Source organism: Arachis hypogaea, chromosome 16, assembly GCF_003086295.3.
Source record: "Arachis hypogaea cultivar Tifrunner chromosome 16, arahy.Tifrunner.gnm2.J5K5, whole genome shotgun sequence".
Lineage (NCBI taxonomy): Eukaryota > Viridiplantae > Streptophyta > Magnoliopsida > Fabales > Fabaceae > Arachis > Arachis hypogaea.
The window spans coordinates 136,750,524-136,775,214 of NC_092051.1; the positions used below are offsets into that span (position 1 = coordinate 136,750,524).

The 24,691-nt window shown below is 37.1% G+C and overlaps 1 protein-coding gene and 1 pseudogene across 1 annotated transcript; one reads left to right on the plus strand and one right to left on the minus strand.

The window, feature by feature from the left end:
• Positions 1 to 3,299: 3,299 nt before the first annotated feature.
• LOC112755191 (F-box protein At5g51380) lies at positions 3,300 to 7,070 on the minus strand. Its single transcript, XM_025803130.3, has 2 exons — positions 5,371 to 7,070; positions 3,300 to 3,865 (listed from the first exon to the last, which is right to left on the minus strand). The coding sequence occupies exon 1, from the start codon at positions 6,835 to 6,837 to the stop codon at positions 5,434 to 5,436; it is 1,404 nt and encodes a 467-aa protein (XP_025658915.1). The 5' UTR covers positions 6,838 to 7,070; the 3' UTR covers positions 3,300 to 3,865; positions 5,371 to 5,433.
• On the plus strand, positions 6,899 to 13,940 carry LOC112757651 (plant intracellular Ras-group-related LRR protein 8-like; annotated as a pseudogene).
• The last annotated feature ends 10,751 nt before the right edge of the window (positions 13,941 to 24,691 follow it).

Consider the following 24,691-nt stretch of genomic DNA (forward strand, 5'->3'; position numbering starts at 1 on the left):
ATGATTCTGGTTATTCGGTTGTGTCAGGTTGTCTTTCTTCTACTTCATCACATGTATTTGGAATTATAGTCAGCTGCTTTTTTGTCTTTGTGTTCCAGTCCCACATGTCTTTCTCGTCGAACGTCACATCTCTGCTGATGATTACTTTCTTTGTTTCTGGATTGTACAACTTGTATGCTTTTGAGTCTGTGCTATAGCCAATAAAGATACACTTCTCGCCTTTGTCATCTAACTTCTTCCTTAATTGATCTGGTACGTAGGCATAAGCAATACACCCAAAGACTTTGAAATGATGGATGGAAGGTCGCTTTCTACTCCAAGCTTCCTCTGAAGTTTTATCACGAACACTTTTTGTTGGACACCTATTTAAAATATAAACTACTGTTGCGACTGCTTCTGCCCAAAACTCTTTAGGCATTTGTTTTGACTTGAGCATGCACCTGACCATATCCATGATGGTTCTGTTCTTTCTTTCAGCAACTCCATTTTGTTGAGGAGTGTATCTAGTTGTTAGTTGATGTTGAATTCCGTGTTGCTTAAAGTATTCTGAACATGCAAGATATTCTGTTCCTCTGTCTGTTCTGAGAATTTTGATTTTATAGCCACTTTGTTTTTCGACAAACGCCTTGAATGTCTTAAAGACATCACATGCTTCTGATTTCTGCTTTAAAAAGTATACCCATGTATATCTACTAAAATCATCAATAAAAGTGATAAAGTACCTACTACCACCATTACTTGGAACTTCTACAGAACAGAGATCTGAATGCACAATTTCAAGTAATTTTCTGGCTCTCCATGACTTTCCTGTAGGAAACGGATCTCTGTGCTTCTTTCCCAGTTGACAAATCTCACAAACACAATTGGGAATATGAATCCGTGGTAGACCAGAAACAAGTCCTTTTCTTGACAGGTAGTTTAGGCCAGAAAAATGAAAGTGCCCAAACCGCATATGCCACAACCAGTTATCATCAAGTATCACAGAACTCATGCAAGAGGGATTAACATGTTGAATTTTTAATGGAAATATTCTGTTTGAAGTCATCTTTGCTTTATCAATGAACCTTTCATTGTTGTCAAATACAGTGCAATATCCACAATAAGTTATCATCTTATATCCCTTCTCAGATAATTGCCCCATACTCAGTAAATTGTAATCAAGTTCAGGAGCATAGAAAACATCATAAATATAACTCAGAGAACCATCCTTCAATCTAATTGGTATGTGCCATTTTTTCTTCAATATGGATCTTTGTACTATTACCAAACTTCAATAATAGTTTAACTGAATCATCTATTGAAGAAAATAACTCCTTTCTACCAGACATATGATTACTGCAAACATTATCCAAGTACCATATATTTTCATTTTCAGCACATGAATTACTTGTAAAAAATAAAGTCTGAGTACCCGGATTATCATTAATTAGCATTTTGATACTGATTTTCTGCAACATGTGCTTGATTGTTATTCACCATTTTGAATCTGCAATCTACTGCTTTGTGTCCGTACTTTCCACAATGAAAGCAGTTGAAATTAGTTCTTTCTTGATAAAAATTGCCTCGACCTCTTCCTCGGTTGACAAGTCTAAAATTCGTTCCACCTCTTCCTTGATTAGGTGGTGCAAAGTTATTGTAACTTCTTTGGTTGTAATTGCCACGACCTCTACCTCTGAAACTTCCTCTGCCTCTACTTTGAAAATTAAAACCACGACCTCGTCCTTCTTGTGTACGGCTTGATTCTGCAACGTTGTTGAAATTCACTCGGCTTTTCAGGGCTTACTCGGTTGATTTTTCTGACTTCTCCAATATTCTACTGATGTGGCTTTCCATGGTTCCTTGCAACTCTGCAATCGTCATAGTATCCATATCGTGGGACTCTAGTATCGTAGTCACCACATGGTCATATTTCATCGGCATGGTGCGAAGAATTTTCTCCACCACTTTGCTATCGGGCATATCTTCTCCATAGACTCTCATCTTATTGACAAGATCTCTAACACGAGTAAAATATTGCTCAACAGTTTCTGAGCTAGACATCTCGTACCTTTCATATTCTCTTCTCAAAGACTGTAACTTTGCTTTCTGAGCTTTATCTACGCCTTTGTATGACAGCTTCAACGTGTTCCATGCTTCCTTTGCACTTTTGGCATTTGCTATTTTGCCAAACACCGTATAATCTACTCCTTGATGAATTTGAGATAACGCCAATTGATCTCTCCTCTATTAGGCAGCATCTACTCCTTCTTGCAAACCCGGTTCAATGAAATTCCACAGGTTCTGGGCCTTCAAATGGTTAGACATCAAAGTCTCCCAATAACTATAATCAAGTTTCCCATCTAACTTGGGACCGGACCACACAATATTAAAAGTGTTTGCCATACCGACTCTATGAATAAACAACTATGTGAGAACTCTCCCACACCTTACAAACTCTCAAACACCAGGCGTTGGATTAACCAGCTCTGATACCAAATGTAAGTATAATACCCACAACTTACTTGGCCCTAGGATCACTCACTCATATAAATGACGCTATCATATTTTTCATCCCTCAACTTCACCAACACTCATATAAAATAATAGAACAAAGAAGGGCTTCACATAATCATATCTTTTTCATGGAACATACAAAATACATAAGGCATATGTGCCTTTATATAGGCAAAGTTTCATACTAAAAGTTCATGATTCTACTAGCTTCTTAATACACATACTTATCTAACTTTGCTTCTTACTTTGACTATTCAAATAAGTAATCTTCTTGTAATTTCTAACACATCTTGAAAATTCTTTATCAAGCTTAGTCATCAATCTTGAAGCTTCCAATGCACTTCATGATTCTTCTAATATGGAGGTGATGAGTGCAACTTCCATTCAATTCCAATTCAATTTGATTTTGAACTTCTTCAATGTTCTAGTATATTGTAGTTGTACTACTTTCTTGAATATTATTGATTTAATTTTCTAACATATAGTGAAAATTAGGTTCATTGATGTTATTATAAATTAGATCGTTTCAATGCACAATCATACCTGGTCTGTTTATGTAAATGAACCGAATTGAACCAGATCTAATAATTATGGTCTAAACAATTAAGTTTATTAGTGTTATTATAAAGATTTTGGGTTTTTTTTTGTTTTTAATCTTTTAATTATTAAACCGGTTTATTAAATACATCCAATCATAATTTAACACCTAAACATCCTTAAAAAAAGTGTTTTGAGGTAACTTTATGGGAATATCTCCCTTTAATATTTATATTAATCAAATAATGACAAAAAATACTAAAAATTGGTGACATCCAAAAATTTTTCTATAAAAAATATACGTGATAAATAATTTGGAGACCATTCTAGTGTTTATACTGGATATGCATATCTGTACTGGTTTACTACCACGTCAAAGGGAATTCGTCAGCCATGATTTGTAGAGCTCTTTGCTACTTTTCACATTCATTTGGCTGTTCATATAAACGACAGAATTTTCAAATTTCACATTTAAAAGAGAAAAAAAAAAAAAAAAAAAAAAAAAAAGAATTGCGCAACTTATGCTGATAGGTCTCCTAGACAAACTTTTAGTCCACTGTGTCGTGTTTAGTCACTGCGATGCAATATTGCAATTCGACAAGAATTTCCTATTTTCTTCCTTTGTTATATATTCTGTTGTATTCTTCCATGATATTTGGAGCAAAATGTGATGCTTTTTTCACTCCAGTTGCTTTATATAGCTGGATTTTACGAAAGATTCATCCCCTGTTATGCGCAAAAAGATTTATGAGCATTCTCTTCTTGAAAGAAAACTTAGTCTTGTCAGCTCCATCAAGAGCCATTGCACGTGTAGCTGCTGCTTCTGCCTACAAGACTAGTGCAGATAAACGACAGCCAGTTAGGATTTGTGAAGAGACTCCATAACCAATAATCGACTCTTCAATTATTATGCAAGAGTAGTACCATAGAAAACGATATCAGAACGAATGGCTTTTCTTATTCAATTAAAAAGAATTCCTTATTTTTTTTATTTTAAATCATTATAAAAGGAACATTTGTGTATTATCTCAAAGTCGTAGACAGTCAGCGAAATTAAGGAATAATCTAATTTTGCACCCACTATCGAATTTGGAGATGATTTTCTTTTTACCATAATTTCGCAAACAATGCCAACAAAATTGAGGAATAATATATTTTATCAGAATTCTGCTGTTGCCAGCGAAATTGAGCAAGAATATTTGCATAAAAGTGGTTTCAAAATAAATAAATGTAACAGAAACAAACAATTGGACAACCGTTGCCTGCAAAATTAGGAGACAACGCACAAAAATGTAATTTCTTCTACAATGATTTAAAATTAAAAACAAAACCCAAAACTCAACTGTGTATTAAGAAAACATCCTTCAACAAAGGATTGGTTATAAGAATTCAATTCCATGTTGCAGCCCTAACTACTAACAATGAAAAACACACTAAACTTCTAAAATTAGAATGAAATTAGAATTAAGGACAATACTAACTACAAACAGTTTTAAGAACATAGTGAGATTAGGTTGGAATTTCATTTACTACCCTTGCTGCATATCTGTGGTCGTCATGGGCTTCTTTGCTAACACTAAGACTGCGTTTATTTACAAGGATGATACAAGAATACAAAAAAACAAAATCATATTTGACACAGAGACAACATATCTAAAAACACTGAATTGATATATTTTATGCTCTTTTTAAAGACACTAACAAAACACAACTTATTTTTTATTTTTTCTTTCATAATTTTTATCAAATTTTCATAATTATATTTTTTATCATTATATTTTTCTTCCTAAATTTTTGTATGAAAGAAAAAAGTAAATTCAACTTTCATAATTTGTTTTAGTTTACCACCAAAACAAAATAGAAAAACACTAAATTTTGTATCTTAGTCCTTTGTGTCTTATTCTATTTTGTCTTGTTCTCAAATCCAGAAACAGCCTAGGTGTTCATGGCTGGGTCAGCCAGCAGAGTAAAAGGATTGGGTCTGCAACAGGGTGGAATTGATAAAGGGACCCTTTGCAATTTCAGACATTTACATACTTGCATAAAAGGTCCTGTTTACAACTTTAACTCATTCGACAGACCTATCTAAATTAAACATCCCCTAACCAATAAGCAAATAAATCCCTCTTCCGAAACAATTCTTAGAGAGTTAACGAATATGATTGTATTGTACAGTGTGCACCCAAATGAAGCATAACGCAATATGATTGTATTCACACAAACCCACAGAATGAGATTACAAGTCATATACATAATTGATATCAATATTCAACGAGTGAACACAAATTACAGAAGAAGTAAACACTATACAAATACAACGTTCAGAAGTGTGATGTATACCTGTTTATTTTAAAATCAGAAAAACATACACTTGCTTCTTCTTGCAACATCCACAAGGCCAAATCAAACAACAACTTGAATGAATTTATTCGATGCCCACATTCTTGCAGCGTCAGAAAGCTTATGTTCTTCAACCTGTATTCTTCTCAAACGAGGAGAATTCTTCATGAACATCTCAATAGCCTCAGATTCAATCCCAAAACAATGTACAATATCTAAAGTCTCGAGCCTCTTGCAGCTCCTAAGGATGGAAACCATAGCCGCACCAGTGAGTCTCTTACACCCTCTCAGCCGCAACTCAATCAAATTCACGCAAGAAACCAACATCGAAATGAGTTCCTTGTCGAGCAGCATCTCACTGTGGGACAAGTCCAGTTTCCTCAAAGCCCTCAAATGCTGCCCCAATGTTGCAAGCAACCCAAGCTCTCTTTCCACAACATCACAATTTATCAGCGCCAGTTCCTCAAGCCCGTTACTCGCCGCCGCGATCGCAAGAGCCTTTAGTCCTTCTCCGGTGACAAGGCAACAGCTCTGAAGCCTGAGAGTTACAAGGCCTCTGAAATTTGCAGCCACCGCGAAGAGGTGGCTGTTGTCGAGGTCGAGTGGCAAACGAAGATCGAGTTTTCGAAGATTGGATCTACAATGAGTAAAAAAATGAAGCAAACCCTCCCTGCTTCCACCGTCATAGACCAATAGCGAGTTCAGAGAGATGCAATTCTCTGAAAGCTTCAAGAGAACCATGTCAACCACAGTCCTGCAAGTTCTGAGCTCAACTTCTTGGAGACCCTGCAAGCACTGACCGAAGGAAGAATAAGAACCACCGATACCTTGGCAGCTCCGAAGCTGTAACCGCCTCAGATTCTTGCAGCTCCTCCATAGCCAACCGATTCCCCAGTCGTCTCCACGGATTCCGACAAGACAGAGACTCTCCAGACCCAAATTAGAATCCGAAACAGCATAAGAATCTTGATCACTCAGCCAACCGCCATCAAGCGAATCGTCTGAGGACAAAACGATCGACAAGTCCCTCAAGCAAGGGAAAGAGAGGAGCCAGGTGAGGGTAATAGGCCTGGGGAGGGTAACAAATAGGGAAGTCAAACGGGTGCAGGATTTGGAGAGGGAAGAGAGGGAAGGGAGAGAAAGAGGGCCGGCGAGGAATCTGAGGTGGAGAAGGGTGTGGGAAAAGCAGGAATTGGAGACGAGAGAAAGAAGGTGGGAGGTGGTGGAAGGGGAAGGGTCAGAGGAGGAGAGGAGAGAGAGGGAAGAGAGGGAAGGGTGTTGGGAGAGGAGAGAGGAAAGGGAAGGGAAGAGGTTGGGGTGAGGGATGAGACGAAGAGAGAGCGAGGTTGTAGAAGAACGGTAGAGGAAGAGCCAGCGCTTGCAGACAAGGGAGACCGAATACGAGGATGATGGGGGTAGCCTCTGGAAAATCTCTTGAAGGAGTTCATCACACAGGACTGTATCCATGTCTGGTTTCTGTCCCCGTGTGTGCGTGTTTTCTTTTATTTATTAAGAAGAAGGTGAGGGGATGGATGGATGGATGGATGGATTAGGTGAGAGGAAATGAAGTGAGGTTGAAACTTGAAAGGTGAAAGAAGGCGAAGCAACTTACTTGGAGACTTGAGGGCGTGTAAGCCACATCCTCCTATTGGGATTTGGTATCCATTTCTGTCAAACAGGAGCCGCTCTCACGTGTCAAACACCACGCTTCTGTTTTCTTTTTTTCCTTTTTCTTTATTCCCCTCAAATTAGGATTAGGATTCGCCGCCTTTCGTACAAATGTCAACCGCGCACGGCGGACGGGATGCTGCTTCCCCTTCCTATTTTCAAATCCTCCTGTTTCAATATTGATTGATTTTAGTCATCGGGTATATTTTATATTCTCATTTTCTTTTTCCTCGTAGTCTTTTCAAGTATCCGGAATGATACAAATTTAGCCACTCTAGTTAGCTGGTTACACCAATTATTACACATCTAACACATATTTAACCATCAAATACACTAAGTAAATACAGATTAACTAGTTAGCTGGTTACACCAATTATTCAATAAATTTAACCATCAAATATAAACACTAAGTAAATACAGATCAAATATTTAAATAAGCCTCTAAAAAATTTAAATATTTAAATAAGTCTCTGAAAAAAAATCTAACTCCAACGATATATTCTCGAATAAACTTTTGTTCTTTAAAAACATTTTAAAATTATTTCTATCAAAAAGATTGATTTTTTTAAAAAAAAGTTCATGTCTATAATAATATTTTTAAAATTTATCTATTTCGTAATAAAATTTATTAAAAATTTATCATTACATATTACAAATTTAATTAAAAACTACAATTATCTGAAGAGAGTAATTTTTGAAAATTTTTAAAATAATAAAATCTATTTTTTATAAAATTTAAAATATCTTATATAAAATTTATTAAAAATTAATTTAGATATTTTTAATCATAAATATATAACACCGAATTTACAAATTTAAGTGTATGTTATTATTTTCTATACTAAAATTTTTTTAAAGAATTTTAATTTTTAAATAGATCTACATTGAGTAATATTATAGAGTGAACACTCAACTCGATCTTTGTCCATTTTAAATTAGGACAGCAATTCCAGTAAAAAAAAAAAAATACAGCCATGTTGGCCCTGTCCGTCCCAAAGTGAGCCATCGCGGCCCCTCTATCATATTCCTTGACCAAATTTGACAGAAAAATCTTATGTGACAGTTACCGGCGCTGATGTGGTGAAGTTAGTGGTGTTGGACATCCACTCGAACCAGCTTAGAAGCCTACCGAACTCCATTGGCGGCCTCTGTAAGCTTAAGGTCTTGAACTGAGTGCCAACACTTCAACAAACTGATACAGCTTCTAGAAAGCATTGGTTTGAAACTGAGAAAGCTAAATAAGTTATCAGTGAACTCTGACAAGCTCATCTTCCTTCCACGCTCCACCTCACACCTCACCTTTCTCAAGGTCATCGACATTCGCCTCAACTGCCTCCGCTTCTTCTCTGACGACCTCGAAAATCTCGTCAGCCTCAAAACCCTCAACATCAACCAGAACTTCCACTTCCTCTTATTGGAATAAGGGTAATAGAAAGAAAGATGAAATGAAAAATGAAATCAGTGATCTTATTAGTCAAAAGCCTAACTTATAATATTGTGAATGGATATATATAGGCCCAATCACTAAGCGTTTCAGATACATAAACAAATAGTAATGGTCTCAACAATGACTTAATATTCTAAGTCTTAATATTCTCCCTCAAACTTAGAGGTGAGTCAGACGAGAGCACTCTAAGTTTGGATTTGAAGAAGTTGAAGCTAGTTTCTGGAAGGGGCTTCGTAAGGATGTCAGCGACTTGAGCTGAGGAGGGGATGTGATTGACAAAGAGTTGCTTATTTGCTACCCATTTTCGAATAAAAGACATGTCAAGGGCAAAGTGTTTAGATCGTCCATGGAGGACAGGATTAGCAGCCAAAAGACAGGTACTTAGGTTGTTGCAAAAGATTACAGGAGGATGAGAGGCACGAATATGAAGTTCATCGAGCAATGTCTGAAGCCAGGGAAGTTCTTCCATGGTTGAGGCAATGCTGCGAAACTCGGCTTCGGTGCTGCTGCAGCTCACGTTGATCTGCTTATTGCTGCTCCAAGAAATTAGGTTGGTCCCCAAGTAGACACAGAATCCAGATGTGGATTTCCTAGCATCCAAATTATTAGCCCAATCAGAATTACTATAGGCAATTAAACGCAAGTCTGAATTAGAAAAGAACTCCAAACCATGATGCAGTGATCCAGCAAGATAACGCAACATGCGTTTCATTGCTGACCAATGAGAGTGAAGGGGTCTGTGCATATATTAACTAATTTTGTTTACTGAGTATAATATTTCAGGGCGAGTAATAGTCGCATATTGGAGTCCCCCGACGATGGAACGATACAATGTTGGGTCATCAAAGATATCATCACCCTGATTGCTTAATTTGAGTGTCGTAGCCATAGGGGTGGGCATGGGTTTGGCATTAAGCATCCCTACCCTTGTAAGAAGGTCCTTAATATACTTGGATTGAGACAAAACAATATGAGAGTTAGATAAGAAAGTAGTTTCAATGCCAAGAAAATAATGTAAAGTGCCTAAATCTTTAAGAGAAAAGATAGCATTTAGTTGAGAAATAAGATGATTAATAGTGGCTTGGTCAGTCCCTGTAAGAAGAATATCATCAACATAAACAAGTATGTAAGTAGTGTTAGTAGGTGAGTGCGAATAAAAACGGAGTGATAAGATTTTGTGTGATAAAAACCAAAATTGTGAAGAATATTTGTGAGTGTGGTGAAACAGGCACGAGGTGCTTGTTTAAGGCCATAAAGGGCCTTATGAAGCTTGCAAACAGCATGTGGATTAGAAGATGTGAAACCAGGTGGTTGAAGCAAAAAACATCTTTATCTAATTTACCATTAAAGAATGCAATATTGAAGTCACATTGGCGAATGTGCCAACCTTTGGACAGAGCCAAAGTGAGGAGAATACATATGGTGGCTGGTTTAACTACGAGGCTAAACGCTTGATCAAAATCTAGACCCTCTTTTTGGTGGAATCCTTTGGCAACAAGGCGTGCTTTGTGCCGTTTAATAGTACCATCTGGATTTTGCTTGATGGTGAAAAGCCACCGACATCCAATGACAGTGGCATTAGGAGGTGGGTTAACAATTTTCCAAGTTCAATTTTTAAGAAGAGCATTGCAACTTTTCACTCTGAAAATTGTATGGCTTGATCAACATTAGAGAGAATGGTAGATAAATTAGCTTGATAATGAAGAGTACTGCAGTGGATTTTGGGTTTTGTGATACCGAATTTGGCACGCGTTTGCATGGGATGAGTGTTTAGAGGAGGTGAATTATTGAGGATGGATAAAGGGACAGGGACATCAATCCCAGTGATAGGAATGTTAGAAAAAATAGGTGTAGCTGACTTAGATGAAGATGAAGAAGAATTAGTAGAAGTAGTAGTAGGTGGGGAGGAGAGAGTAGTACGAGAGGGTAATGGTAAAGTGGATAAAAGAAGAGGATGAGAAACAAAATAAGTTATCACATGAATGATTGGACAAGAAATAGGAGTGGATTGAAGAGAGGATGAAGAATTGGATGAATGATCAGAAAAAAGTGAATGATAAGGATAAGTGATTTCATCAAAATAAACATGACGGGAGACATAAATTTTGCCATCCAAAGCCAAACACTTATAACCTTTGTGGTTGGTGGCATAACCAAGGAAAACACAGGGTTTGGATCTATGTTCAAGTTTATATTTATTGTAACAGCGAAGAGAGGATAGCAAAGACATCCAAAAATACGAAAAAAAGTGTAATCAGGAATTTGGTGATAGAGGAGCTCAAAGGTAGATTTATTGTTAAGAGATGGAGATGGAAGACGATTAATAATGTATGTGACGCTGGTGAAAGCATCAAGCCAAAATTTGAGAGTGAGAGAGGCATTAGCAAGCATGGCTAAGCCTAACTCAATTATGTGACTGTTTTCATTCGACTTTACCATTTTGAGGATGAGAATAAGGACAAACGAGTCTATGTGTGATGCTCGAGGTTAAAAGCATGAGATGTAAATTCTCCTCCATTATCAGTTTGAATGCATTTAATAGAGTATCCAGTGAGATTTTCATTGAAAACCTTGTATTGTTTGAAGGCAGTGATGGTTTGGGACTTATTGAAAAGTAAAAAGATAGAAGCGTAGCCAGAGTATGAATCAACAATAGACAAATAATATCGAAAACCGGATGAAGAAGGGACATGGGAGGGACCTCAAAGATCAGCAAAGATGAGTTCAAGGGAATGAGTGTAAGAGTGATGAGACAAAAAATGAGGAAGTTGATGACTTTTGGCCTTGCAACATGCATCACAAAGGGATGTAGCAATGATATTATTAGAATAAGGAATGGAGGCATGTTGGAGAGCTAAGGCAATAATTCTAGAAGAGGCATGAGCAAGACGTTTATGCCAAAGATCACGAGAGACAGTGTTAGTATAACAGGCTTTTGGTGCATCGAGAGAAATAGTGTCAGGGACATTCACATTATGAAATTTGTAAATACCATTTGTTTCAGAATCATGCAAAAGGATTTGTTTAGAATGAGAAGATCTATACACAACAATAATGTGCATGGAATTCCAAATACACCCCATTGTCCTCAACAAACTTTTGAACATTGATGAAATTTTTAGCAATGTTGGAAACATGTAATAAATTAAATAAGGCAAATTGGATATTAGAAGAGGGTGAAGTTAGAGTAGACTTACCAATATGCTTGATCCAAATACCTGTTCCATCACTGATGGTGACATGATTTGAACCACTATATTTGGAGCTAGAAATTAAATTTTGTTTATCATGAGTGAGATGGTTTGAAGCTGCAAAATCTGGGTACCAGGCATTATCTTGAACAGAAGACGGTGTGGCAATTAGGGCCTGAGGATTGTGAAAGGAGGTTGATGGAGAAGGTGGAGGCTGAGATCGTTGAGAAGAATAAAGAGAGTTATTAAAATTCTTATCAAATCGGAAATAACACAGCCAAACTCCATGACCTAATCGACCACAAAGTTGACATTGAATTCGATTTGGGGTTTACCAAGAATTGCGCCCTCCGCGAAAGAAGCGTCCTCCTTTGCCTCGACGCCCACCATTGCCTCGACTAAAATTTTGAGATGTGAAAAACGATGCTTGTCAGTTTGAAGAGGTAAAATTGTTACCTGGAATTTAAGTTAGGGTGAGATTCGCTTGATCTAATGGTGTTTCTTCTTTGGTAAATTGTTCTTGCATTTCATCTTGTGCGATGAGGAATGCTTCAAGTTCGGGAATGGTCCATGATTCTTTTCTGCCAAAAACAAAAGTGCACAAGGCTTTGTAGTCAGAGTTCAAACCCTCAAGAATAGCATTAACTTGTTCATCAATTGTAAGGAGAGAACTGCCTGTAGCAAGATGGTCTATAATCTTTTTTATTTGAAGGAGATATTCAGTGGCAGGAAGGGTGAGTTTCTTGATGAATTTTAATTGGGTCTTGAGTTGTTTGATGCGGAATTTGGTGTGAGCCGCAAAGTATGTGTTGAGACAATTCCAATTTTGATGAACTCGAGTGTATCCAATCATATGATTTTGAAAAGAAATATCCATTGAAGACAACAGCCAAGTCTGGATCGCATAATCTTGTTCAATCCATGCTTGATAGGTGGCAGATTCATTTTCAACAACTTTGTCAGCTTCTGTGGCAAATTGGGTTGGGATTTTGGTTTCATCGAGATGATTTCCAAATTTTTTAGAGAAAATTGTGGACAAGGCAATTTGTTTTTATGGAAGAAAAGAATTTTTAGTTAATTTGTCAGCAATGAAAAAAAAAGAAAATTTTCTGGGTTTGATCAGAGGTGGAAGCCATGGGAAAGGAAAAGAAACAAGAGGAAAAAGAAAATGAAGAGTGGAGAAGCTTCAAGTCCAAATCGGTGCCGCTCTTGATACCATATTGGAACAAGGGTAATAGAAAAAAAAGTTGAAATGAAAAATAGAATCAATGATCTTATTAGTCAAAAGCCTGCCTAACTATTACAATAGTGTGAATGGATATATATAGGACTAGGGGTGGCAAACGGGCATAAACCTGCTGGGCTGGCCTGCGTAACCCGCCAAAAAAGGCGGGTCGGGTTGAAAAATTGGGACCACCAAATAGCAAAAATCCGCCTAACCCGCACAGCTTAAACCGCGAGATTTGGCGGGACGGACTTCTTTGCCGGGCTTAGTGTTTTTTTGGCAAGGAAAAATTTTTGCAATTTTTTTTGCCAAAATCCAACTTTCCCCAACCCAACTTACAAGAAAATGAATATGAAAATTGAGTGTTTTGGATTATGTTTATTTTGATTTGGAGATAATATTTATAATTGTTTTGGATTATGTTTATTTTACTTTGGAAACAATATTTATAATTATGTTTTGGATAAAAACTTGGTTTATAATTATGTTTATTAGATATTTATAATTACAAAGATTTTAATGTTTGTGAATATAAAAATATAAATTTTTTTATGCTTTTATAAATTATAAATTTGTTAAAATAATGGTGAAATTATATATATTATTTAATAGTTAATAGTAAAAAAAAAAAGATTTGGCGTGCTTATCCGGCGAGTCCGCAGTTAGGCAGGGCGAGGCGGACCAACCCGCTAAAAGGCGGGATTTCGGCGGGGTGGACTTCTCTGTTTGCCACCCCTATATAGGCCTAATCACTGAACGTTTTAGATACACAAACAAATAATAATAGCCTCAACAATGACTTAATATTCTAAATCTTAATATCTTCACTATCTCCCTTGCTCGGTTGGCCTCTTCTTCTCTCTCATCGAACTTGACATCAACTACAAGAGGATCACCTCCTTTCCTCCTTCCATTGTTGGCATTATCAATCTCCAAAAGCTCCGATGGTAATCTGCTCATGCCGCTGCCATCGAAAGGGACGGAACAGGATTTATATGCCGTGAAGGAGTACCTTTGTCAGAAGATAAATTTTTTGTGATCGCTGTCGTTTTATAAAAGTTCATTGTTATTTAGATTATTTTTTTATTAGTTTAATATTGATAGTAATTAATTATAATAGAAATACATAAAGAGTACATAAAATTACCACAAAACAATTTTCTTTTACAGTAAAGCATTATTACTCCTCTTTTTATCAAATGACAGGTCTCTCTTAACTTGACTCTCGCCACTAGAGATTTTAGTGGGGAATCCACGTTGCCCTGACCCAGAGGTACGCGCCAATAGTGCGTGCTTGAAACAACACAGTCCATGCATACGTTTGGGCATGGCAAAGGCACGTGCCTGTGTAATGGCGAATGCCAAAATCCTAATAGGGCAACGAATTTGCTCTCATAGGAGTTAATAAGCACTTTTATATTTTTGAGTTGTTTAAAAAAAAATAGAAAATAATATATATTGTACTTGTTATTATATAATAATAATTATTATAAAAGAAATTATTTTGTAATTAATTTTATGTACTCCTTATTGTATTCTTTATGTACTCTTATTATAATTAATTACTATTAACATTAAACTAATAAAAAATAATATAAGTGTTTTGTCGATTTTTAGCAAATCGATGGTGGTTCGATATCTAGTGGTCTGGGAGCGAAACCTACTCCTCTGTGCGAGTACCAGTTTTCTAAAAGTGCATCAAAGTATCTTCTATTAGATAAATATTATTAATTGAAATAAAGAAAGTTTATAAATTGGTAAAGAAAACGTCAAAGTTAAAGTTTTCAAAGATTAAATGTGTAGAAAGCAAAAGACTTGTATTGAAATTTAAAAAAAAAATGAAGTGCCTTTGACTAAATCGAAGGACTTTGACATAGAAATTTGAAATGCAGAAAGAATAAATTGGGCAATGAAAATAGAGAATACTTAATAAATAAATTCACTTGAAATGTTAAATTTACAGAAAAGAAATTTACAGAAAAGTAAATTAAAAGAAAGATGAAGATGGAAGGAATCCTTCAGAAAAGATAACTCGATTGCAGACTCAGGAATTCTCTGGGATGTGAGTGTGCTTGAGTGTTTTTTCTGAGTAAAAGTTCCAACCCTTATTCCTTATCACTTCCTAGTATTTATAGGCTAATCTTACATAACTGACAATTAAGTTATAATTAATTATAATTAAATACTAAAATACCAATTTAAACTGTAATCACTCTGGTAACTGTTCCCGCCGCGTGATCGTAGATATTCCCCATGATTTCCTCGTGTGAATGAGGCCACTAACTCTTTCGCTTCAATGACTATTTCGAACAGTTCATCGAAAACCTGCTCGATTTCTCGAATCGAATTTCCTATTCGATTAGCCTATTCGACTGACTCATTCCAAATCAACTCATTCTGGTCGAAAATATTTTTGACCAACAAATTGCCCCCTTGGATTAATGTGATTGCCTTCGATAACATTATCGAAGAATAAAACACTTAATCCAAAGAGAAATGTCAGTTTTCAAATCAGTAATAATTGTTATTAAAACTCCCCATTACTACTGATCCACTCAACACGTCTCCCGAAACTTGCGATTTCTCTTTCTACCATTTCACCTTCCTCGCGAAGTTACCTCTATTCGCATTCCTTCCATAGTAACGGCTACAGTGATACTTTAAATTCCTTACTTTCTCCTCTATTCGAATCTCTCAACCCCATCATTCTTTGAGCTTTCCTTGCACCAAGAATTTTTCACAAAATCCCCAACCTTCAATTTTCCTTGACAGTGGCTGGTTCTTCTTCTCATGCCACTACTCAAGATAAGGGTAAAGGTCATGCAATAGCACCGCCATCTCCACCCGCCCTTCGCATTCTTAACTAAATCAATGATGAAATTATTGACAATCCCCATTTGCAGGCCAATGACACTAGAATCCTAATCCCCTTCACAATCGGTGAAGATACACACTGCTTTCTCGGACCAATTAAAACTCTTGAGAGAGCAAACAAAAAACTCTCTTCCTTCCCTAATGCTGAAGGGGAAGATCTATTGATGAACCAAACTTTTAATATCTTTCACTTTATCAACCAAAAACCCTTCCAAAATAATCCAAAAATCAATCCTCGAGGATTTGATTTCACAACTTGGTATCAACGTCTTGAACCCACAAAAGGTGCTACCTGGGGAGCCCTAGGAATACAGGAGCTATTAAGGCTCTCTCATTTTTCACTCACTACTCATCCTTGGATGATCGGGAGAATGACTTGTTTCTGGAATAGAACTACCAACAATTTCCACCTTCCTTGCGGAATGATCGGGATGTCTCTCCTCGATGTGGCTGCCATTACAGGACTCCCAATAAATTCTCCAGATTGTACCCCTGACATGCAATCCCAGCATCAGTACAAGGTTACTTTCAGCACCTCGTACAGTGAGTTCATTTCCCACAACATGGTGCAAACGGTACAGAAATTACAGATAATGAACATGTAGCCTTTTTGTTTTATTGGCTAAATGCAGTTTTGTTCTGTTCCCGAAGCGTACAGATGTCAAAGCTCTTCCTTCCTTTGGCTGCTCTTCTATATGAAGGAAAAGTTCTCAACTTGGCCAAACTTCTTTTGGGGCATATTTTCGAGGAGCTTGGTCTACTTGTCTGTAACCTCCGAGATAATAAAATAATCAACACAGGAGGTCCATTCTGGCTCCCTCAATTATGGCTTAATGCCATTTTTGAAAATTTTATGACAAGACCTGAAGGTGGCAATACCGATAAACAACACATTGAGGGTTTTCGTTTGTCTAATTATAAACCCAATTTTCCAAACACCCAATCAGATGAAGATAGATTCTAGGCTGTTTTCTCTCCTTTTCATTCCTGCAAAAATTTTGATAACGATCAACTCAATTTCACTCCTTTTCTGCGCCGCAATTGCGGTCCTGCCTGGCTTGATTGTTTGCTCTTTCCAAACACTAATGAGGAGAATGAACTTGCAAACTGAACTTGGGCAAACCTGTTGGCTGTCCAAGTGATACCAATAGGGTTACCACAGTATCGGAAGGAAAAGTTCAAAATAGCCTTGTATGCTCCTCACTTAACCGCTAGGCAACTGGGATTTTCTCAAGCTATCCCAACTCCACAACCTCGACACAGTGAACCATTTTGTCACATTACTCTGACTTTCCAAGAAAACTTCAACAATTGTCTCTCAAAAAATCAAAAACGAAGAGACCACTTCAATTTTTTTATCTATGAATGCAGTTCATTTATCACCAAATCTTGTTTTGAATGGTGGTCTACTTACTACTCAAGGTACACACGTACTTTGGAAGAAATTCAACAAACTGCCATTCGAACAGCTGTCACTGAAAGTTTTCCAAAAAGAACTCACAAAAGAAAAGCTGAAGCTACTCGACTACCACCACCCAAGAGCAGAAGAACTCCTACCAGAACTTCTCGTAGAGTAACTCTTCTATTCATAACTCTATTTTCAAACTAGAAATATCCTTCAAATATTACTATTATATTTTTTAAACATAATTGATTCTGGACTTTTAACAGTTAGTGTTGCAATCATCAAGCGAAAGCGCTGATGAGAGTGAACCAACCAACAAGGATTCTCTTGCTGCTTCCTCTCAATCGGAAGATGCAGCCGATTCTGATCCTGGCCCTCAATTAATACTAAGATCCAGAATTCCTTAGGTAACACAACCATCACTACACTCATCTTACTTAGTTTAAAAATAAATCTTAAACTCATAATTGTGTACCTTTTGTATTAGCCCATTAATGTTGCCCAATCGACTTCTTCCACTAGAGCTCCTAATCAACTAATCCCTCAACAACAAAATGACACAGAGCACTCCATATCACATGATTCAATTCAATTTACAGGATCCCTGCAATCAATTTCTGTTGCTCATCCACCTCTTCTTCACACAACACAGGTGATCGATCTGACAAAAAATCCTTTGCAGCACTCTCCAGAAGAAACCCATAGACTTGAATCAATTTCACCAAATAATCAAGCTGTATCTTCCACAAAAAACATAGTAGTCGCAGACTCCGATTCTGCTTCTAAAGCTGCTGACACCACCAATTCAACTTTCTCTCGGTCTAAGGTTTCAGAAACCCCTCTAGAGTTGCAACCTAATCCTTCCCTTCAAGCTAATCCTCAGACCCCTCCAACTAGTGCCACCTTGGACGACTTGATCTCTATTTTGAATAAAGTTATCCAGGAAAATAAGGTACCAGTGCCTGAACCAGAAATCTCAAGACCTGCTTCATCAAGGCCTTCAATCGAATTAGATCCTGATACTCGGGAGCAACTTCGATCACTCATCAAGCTTTTAGATCATCCTCCTACCACCTGGGTTAATGATCCAATCCTTAACAAACTCTTGGCTGATCTTTTGAATTCTTCTTTTGAACTCCCAACTAACACACCATATTCTGCTTCAATTCAAGAATTCAAACAACTTCTCAACGAAAGCGTTGCATCTCAGTTCCAACTTCAAGAAACTGAAAATAAAGAAGCTACAGCCATATCCAATATAGAAGATTGCTTCGCAACTGCTCAACCAATCCAAACCTCTTGTGAGAAATTTGATCGGAGAATCTCCCATGCTATTTCTGTTCAAGCTTTTCATGATCAAGAAGAAGCAAGGCTTGAAGCAGAATTAATTCAAATCCAAGAACAACTTTCCACTATACGCCGAAATCGAGCTACTTTAGCCAAACCTCTGGCCGCAGCCCAACAAGAACAATATCTCCTTATTCAGGAACTTGTCTCAATCGATACTAAGCGGGGAGAATATGAAAAACAACTTGAGAAGATTCAAGCCGACAAGTTCAAACAAATAGAAGAGCTTTCAATTCTAGAAAACAAAAGAGCAAAACTGCACTCCGATTTGGCAAGACTAGTAGCACCCTGACTTCCCTTTTTTAATTCTATTTTGTAATATCCTTTGTCTTTTCTGAACTTTATATATGTTGAACTTTTATGCTTGCCAACAATAGAAAAGTTTCAAGTATTTCCCATTAATCGAGTTAATCACTTTTCCTGACTCGATATCTTTGATCTGATAGGCATTTCTAAAATATGCCCCTATTACCTGAAAAGGGCCTTCCCAACTATGGGACCATTTACCCAGAAATCTTGATTTCTTCTCCATCGGTAAAAGGACTTTTAAAACTAACTCGCCTATTTTGAAAGACTTTTCCTTAATTTGATGATTATAACTTCGAGCAACACTTTCTTTTTGTCGAATTATATTATCAAGTGCCAGGATTCACTTTGAGTCCAATTCATTTAATTCATCGAACATTGCATTCCAATAATCATCAACTGGCAAATCATTCTGTCTTGCTACTCTTAAAGTATTCAAATTAATTTCTAACGGTAACACTGCATCATGGCCGTATACCAATTTATAAGGTGATGTTCCTCTCGAACCTCTTGGCGAATTTCGATAAGCCCATAATACTTGCATTGACTTAAAGTTTCATGCCACGTTCGAGACCTATTCCCGATATGCTTTTTAATCAAGCTTATCAATATCTTATTTGATGCCTCTACTTGTCCATTAGCCTGTGCATAATAAGGAGTTGAAGTGATTATATTAATGCTTCTCGAAGCCGCAAAAATTTTAATTCGTTGGCCAGTAAACATAGTTCCTTGGTCATTACTTAACGTCTGAGGAATTCCAAATCGATGGATAATATGTTCCTCAACGAAGTCTATTATTTCATTTAGACCAACTTCTACCAACGGAACTGTTTCAACCTATTTCGTGAAATAGTCAATAGCCACTAAAATAAACTTGTGTTGTTTTGATGAAGGGGGATGGATTAATCCAATCAAATCCAGAGCCCAACCTCTAAATGGCCATGGCTTTATTATCGAATGCAATTCAGCTGCTCGAATCTGTTGTATCGAACCATGTTTCTGACATTCCTGACATGCCTTCGCATACTCAATACAATCTTTTATCAGGGACGGCCAATACACGTGATTTCGATATAAGACCCATCTCATCTTTTTTCTTGCCTGATGGGCACCACATATTCCATTATGGACTTCACCTAAAGCAATGATATGATCATCTTGACTTAGGCATCTTAACAAACTCCCATCAATCCCTTTTTTATACAGTTCATCAGCCAATAAGACAAAATTTATTGCTCGTAATTTTATCTTTCTATCAACTGCAACATTGGGATCCTTTAAATAAAGAGCAATAGGCTTTCTCCAATCAGAATCCTCCCATTCATCCATACACAAAACCTCTCTTTCATTCGCTGGTACTAAAATTTGATGGATACCAGGTAACTTCCTAAGAATTTCCGGACCAACCCGATACCTCGAAGCTATTTGGGCTAACTCATTAGCAATCTCATTATGAATTCTAGGGATATGCACCAAGGAAATCTTTCGAAAAGGCATTAATAGTTCCCAAGTAGTTACTAAATATTTCTGTAACGTCTCATTATTACACTTAAATTCTCTTGATAACTGCTTTAAGACTAACTGTGAATCCCCTAAAATTTGAACCTCTAAAGCTCCTTTGTTGATTAAAATTTCAAGACCCAAAATCAGAGCCTCATATTCAGCCACATTATTTGATCAAGGATACTTTAATTCAAACAAGAATTCTGATGGAATACCTTCTAGTGAGATAATGAGAATCCCAACTCCTGCACCATCTTTATGCTTGGATCCATCAAAATACAATTTCCAATAACTGTTTTCTACTTCGATTATGTTTGTCCCCTGGTCATTCAGATTTTTCAAATTATCTACAAGAAAATCTACAATGACCTGTCCTTTTACAGCCATGGATGGGACATACTGTAAATCGAATTCCGTCAATGCCAGCATCCACTTCCCCAAACGTCCCTGTAACATAGGAAAACTTAATATATACTTAATTATGTCAGTTTGTGCGATAACTTTCACTGACTTAGCCACCATATAACACTTTAATTTCATACATGCATGATATAAAGACAAACACAGTTTCTCGATTAGGGAATACCTTGTTTCGATGTCAGTTAATACTCGACTAAGGTAATAAATTGCTCGCTCATGCTTGTTTTCATCGTCCTGGGCTAACATACATCCAATAGTATCTTCTGATGCTGCAATGTATAATTTTAAAGGCTCAAATGGACGAACATTCGCCATGATCGGGGCTTTTGACAAATATGCCTTGATCGAATTGAACGCAGATTGATGTTCTGTGGTCCATTCGAATTTTGAACCATTTATTAATTTCACTAAAGGCGCAAATACCCTAGTTCGATCTTAAAGATTCGAGATAAACCTTCGAAGATAGTTTACTTTACCCAAAAACGATTGCACTTCTTTCTTCGATTTGGGTGCAGACAATGCTAATATTGCATCTGCTTTGTTTTTATCGATGGCTATTCCTTTTTTATGCACAACAAATCCCAAGAAATTTTCAGCCGATACTCCAAAAGCACATTTCAACGGATTCATTTTTAAACCTTTCTTCCTCATAGTAAGGAATGCCTTTCTTAAGTGGTCAATATGTTGACTCACGAAAATTGATTTGACCATTACGTCATCGATATATACCTCCATAAACTTTCCAATAAACTCATGAAAAATGACATTCATTGCATGTTGATATGTTGCTCCAGCATTCTTCAAACCGAAAGGCATAACCACCCATTCATATGTACCTAATGCTCCAGGACAACGGAAAGCAGTTTTTGCCACGTCATCTTCTACAATAAAAATCTGGTTATATCCAAAATATCCATCCATGAAACTAAGAATTTCATTCCCTGCTGCAGAATCGATTAACATATCTGCGATAGGCATAAAATATTCATCTTTCGGAGTAGCATTATTCAAATCTCGAAAATCAATGCATACTCTTAACTTCCCATACTTCTTCATAATAGGGACAATGTTTGATACCCATTCTACATAACGTGAAGTTCGAATAAATTTTGCTTTGATTAAGCATTATATTTCTTCTTTAATTTTACTATTGATTTCAGGAGCAAAACGCCTTGGAGTCTGTTTTACGGGTCGAGCATTGGGTTTTAATGCTAATCGATGTTCTACCAACAAACGATCGAGACCAGGCATCTCATGATAATCCAAAGCAAAACAATCTTTAAATTCATATAAAAGATTAAAGAGTTCAGTTCGAAAAGGGTCAACAAGATCTTTACAAACATATGTAATTCGAACATCATCAAGAGTCCCTAGATTAATTTCTTCTAAGGGATCTTGAGATTCAAACCCTTTATAATAATCATCCTCTTTGGTTGAATATTTTTCAAATCCCAAAGGTTCTAAATCATAGATGCAATCAAAAGTGAAATCAATTAAATCACCAGAAATAGAAGAAATCGGATCTTTGATTAAAACAGCATCACTTTTATTTTCTACACAATGGACCTCTGCTATTAAATCGGCAGTCTGGCTCACATCATTAATTTCATTACAAGACATAAGGAAATTATGACTAAATTCGACTGGAAACGTCGAATCGGACGCATTACAATTAACAAACTTCATAACCCTATCTGATTCAACTTCATCAGAAGAACCATCTTTATTTTCTAATAACTGCGAATTATTTAAATAATTTTGTAATATTACCAGGTAATTAGAAACTTCCTCAACCTGGTCCATGGAGCAATCCCTTCCAAATCTTCAAGAGAGGCAATCCCAACCAATTGGTTCAAAATCCAACACTGGATAGCGCAACTTCACCGAAAGGCCTTCCGAGGACAAGTAGCACCCTTCACAATTATAAGGACTCAGTGATCGATCAACATCTAAGGGCTTTAACTTACGATTATAAATCTTGAAATCGACATGCATTTGTTCGACGTAAAAATTCGAATCTGCCTTGACGGTTTCAGGTTTACCCTCACTAGTCCATAGAAGTACACTTTGATGCACTGTAGAAGGTACAGCTCCTACACCATGTATCCAATCTCGCCCCAACAAAGTGTTATAACTCGCTTTCGAAGGAACCAACACAAAGACAGTATTACGCTCAGATGAGCCAACCTTTACAGTCAGAGTCACCAACCCTCTGGCTGGAGTTGAAGCCCACTGAAATCTGTCACAACAATGTTTGTAGGGACTAAATGATCAGGATGCTTCCTTACTTTAATTAGCATCCTTTCTGGCAACAAACTGATTGCAGCACCACCATCAATAAGAACCTTATTTACTTTTATCCCACTCAAAGTAGTCGTTATGTAAAGTGGGCGAAGGTGAGACATCTGCTTCTCAGTAGGCCATAAGAAATAACCTGGCTCATCCTCTATCCGGATGAAGGAAAAAGCTTCCTCATCCTCTGAATCATAATCTGCATCAGGATCTCCTTCATATTCCTCCAAATATTCAGTGGGAATGATCGATATTGTCCCAACCATGTCATCATCACCCTCATCGAAGTATTCCTCATCCACATCAACATCTTTATGTTTATCAACTCCAGAAGACTGGGCTACTGCCTTGCCCTTTTCCATCTTAGCGGGTGATGGAATCTCTTTAGGGTAAGTTTCTCCATCGGAAGGAAAAACTATTCTTGAATGCACAGAAGGCGTTGCCCCCTTGCTTAGTTCCTTGCCTGTCTCAATCGAAAGTTTTTTATTCTGATTGAAACTTCTCTTTCCTCCTCTTCCTCGTGGGTAACATCTAGCATGACCTCGATAATAAGAATATTGATTTCGAGAAGGTGCTCGATGCCCCACTGCGGATTACGCCGATACAAATGATCACGTCTCTGGAATTCCTGACAATTCCTAATCCACTGAACACCTATAGCCTGTGAGCGGCTCAAAGGTGTAGATACATTCTCCTAAGGAGCCTTTGAACTAGAGCCCTCCATACGCCTGATTGGCTGCCTTTGGCGCGCTTGCTCTTCCCTATGAGCCAACTCCTTCTTCATCGTTTCTTTTTCAAAGATTGCTGCTGCTGCTTCAGCATGAAAACAGCATTGCACCGCAGACATAGAGATACATCCCGATCTTTGATCTTTTGCTAAACCAAGAAGTCTAGCAAATCATCTCTTGTTCTAGGGTATACAGATCTGACCTGTGACTCAAAATCATCAAGAGCCACATCAAAATCGTAGGACATGCCCACTATGTTCACTCCAAAGCAAGGTTCAACATAACTGGCATCAACTTCGAAGAGATCTACATCAACCTTCATTTCTTTCTTGCCATCATCGAATTTCAACCGTCCTTCCATTAATGCTTCTTGAATTAAGTCCTTGAAACGGACACAGCTATTAGTCGAATGACTTGTTGCTTGATGAAACTTACAATAAGGCTTTCCTTTTAAATCTTTCACAGAAAGCAAAGTTCTACCCTCAGGTAAAATTAACTGTTTATCTTTAAGCAACACATCAAAAATCTGATCAGATTTCGAAATATCAAAACTATATTTCTTTCCACTTTTTAGTTTTGAATCATTCGACTTTTCACTACTTGGCAATTTCTTCAACAAAGAACAAACATAAGGAGGGCCTTTCATAAGCTTGGCCAAATCGATTTCTGTTTCGAAATCGAATTCTTTTTCGGAAGACTCCATTGTTACATAAGCAACTTTTTCTTTTCGAGTAAAAGGTTTACTCTTCGATCTTTGTTCATTCCTATATTTCTCTTTTTCTTTTTTCATAAGTTCGGTTTGTCGAACCTTTTCAGCCAGATGAGCCAAATCGGGAATGTGCACATTAAGCAATTTTCTGCGCATATAGAATTCCAACCCCATAGTTGCTATTTTCACTATCTCATTCTCAGGTA

Coding starts and splice junctions, on each gene's coding strand:
- LOC112755191 (XM_025803130.3), bottom strand. CDS start 6,837: ATGGATACAGTCCTGTGTGATGAACTCCTTCAAGAGATTTTCCAGAGG.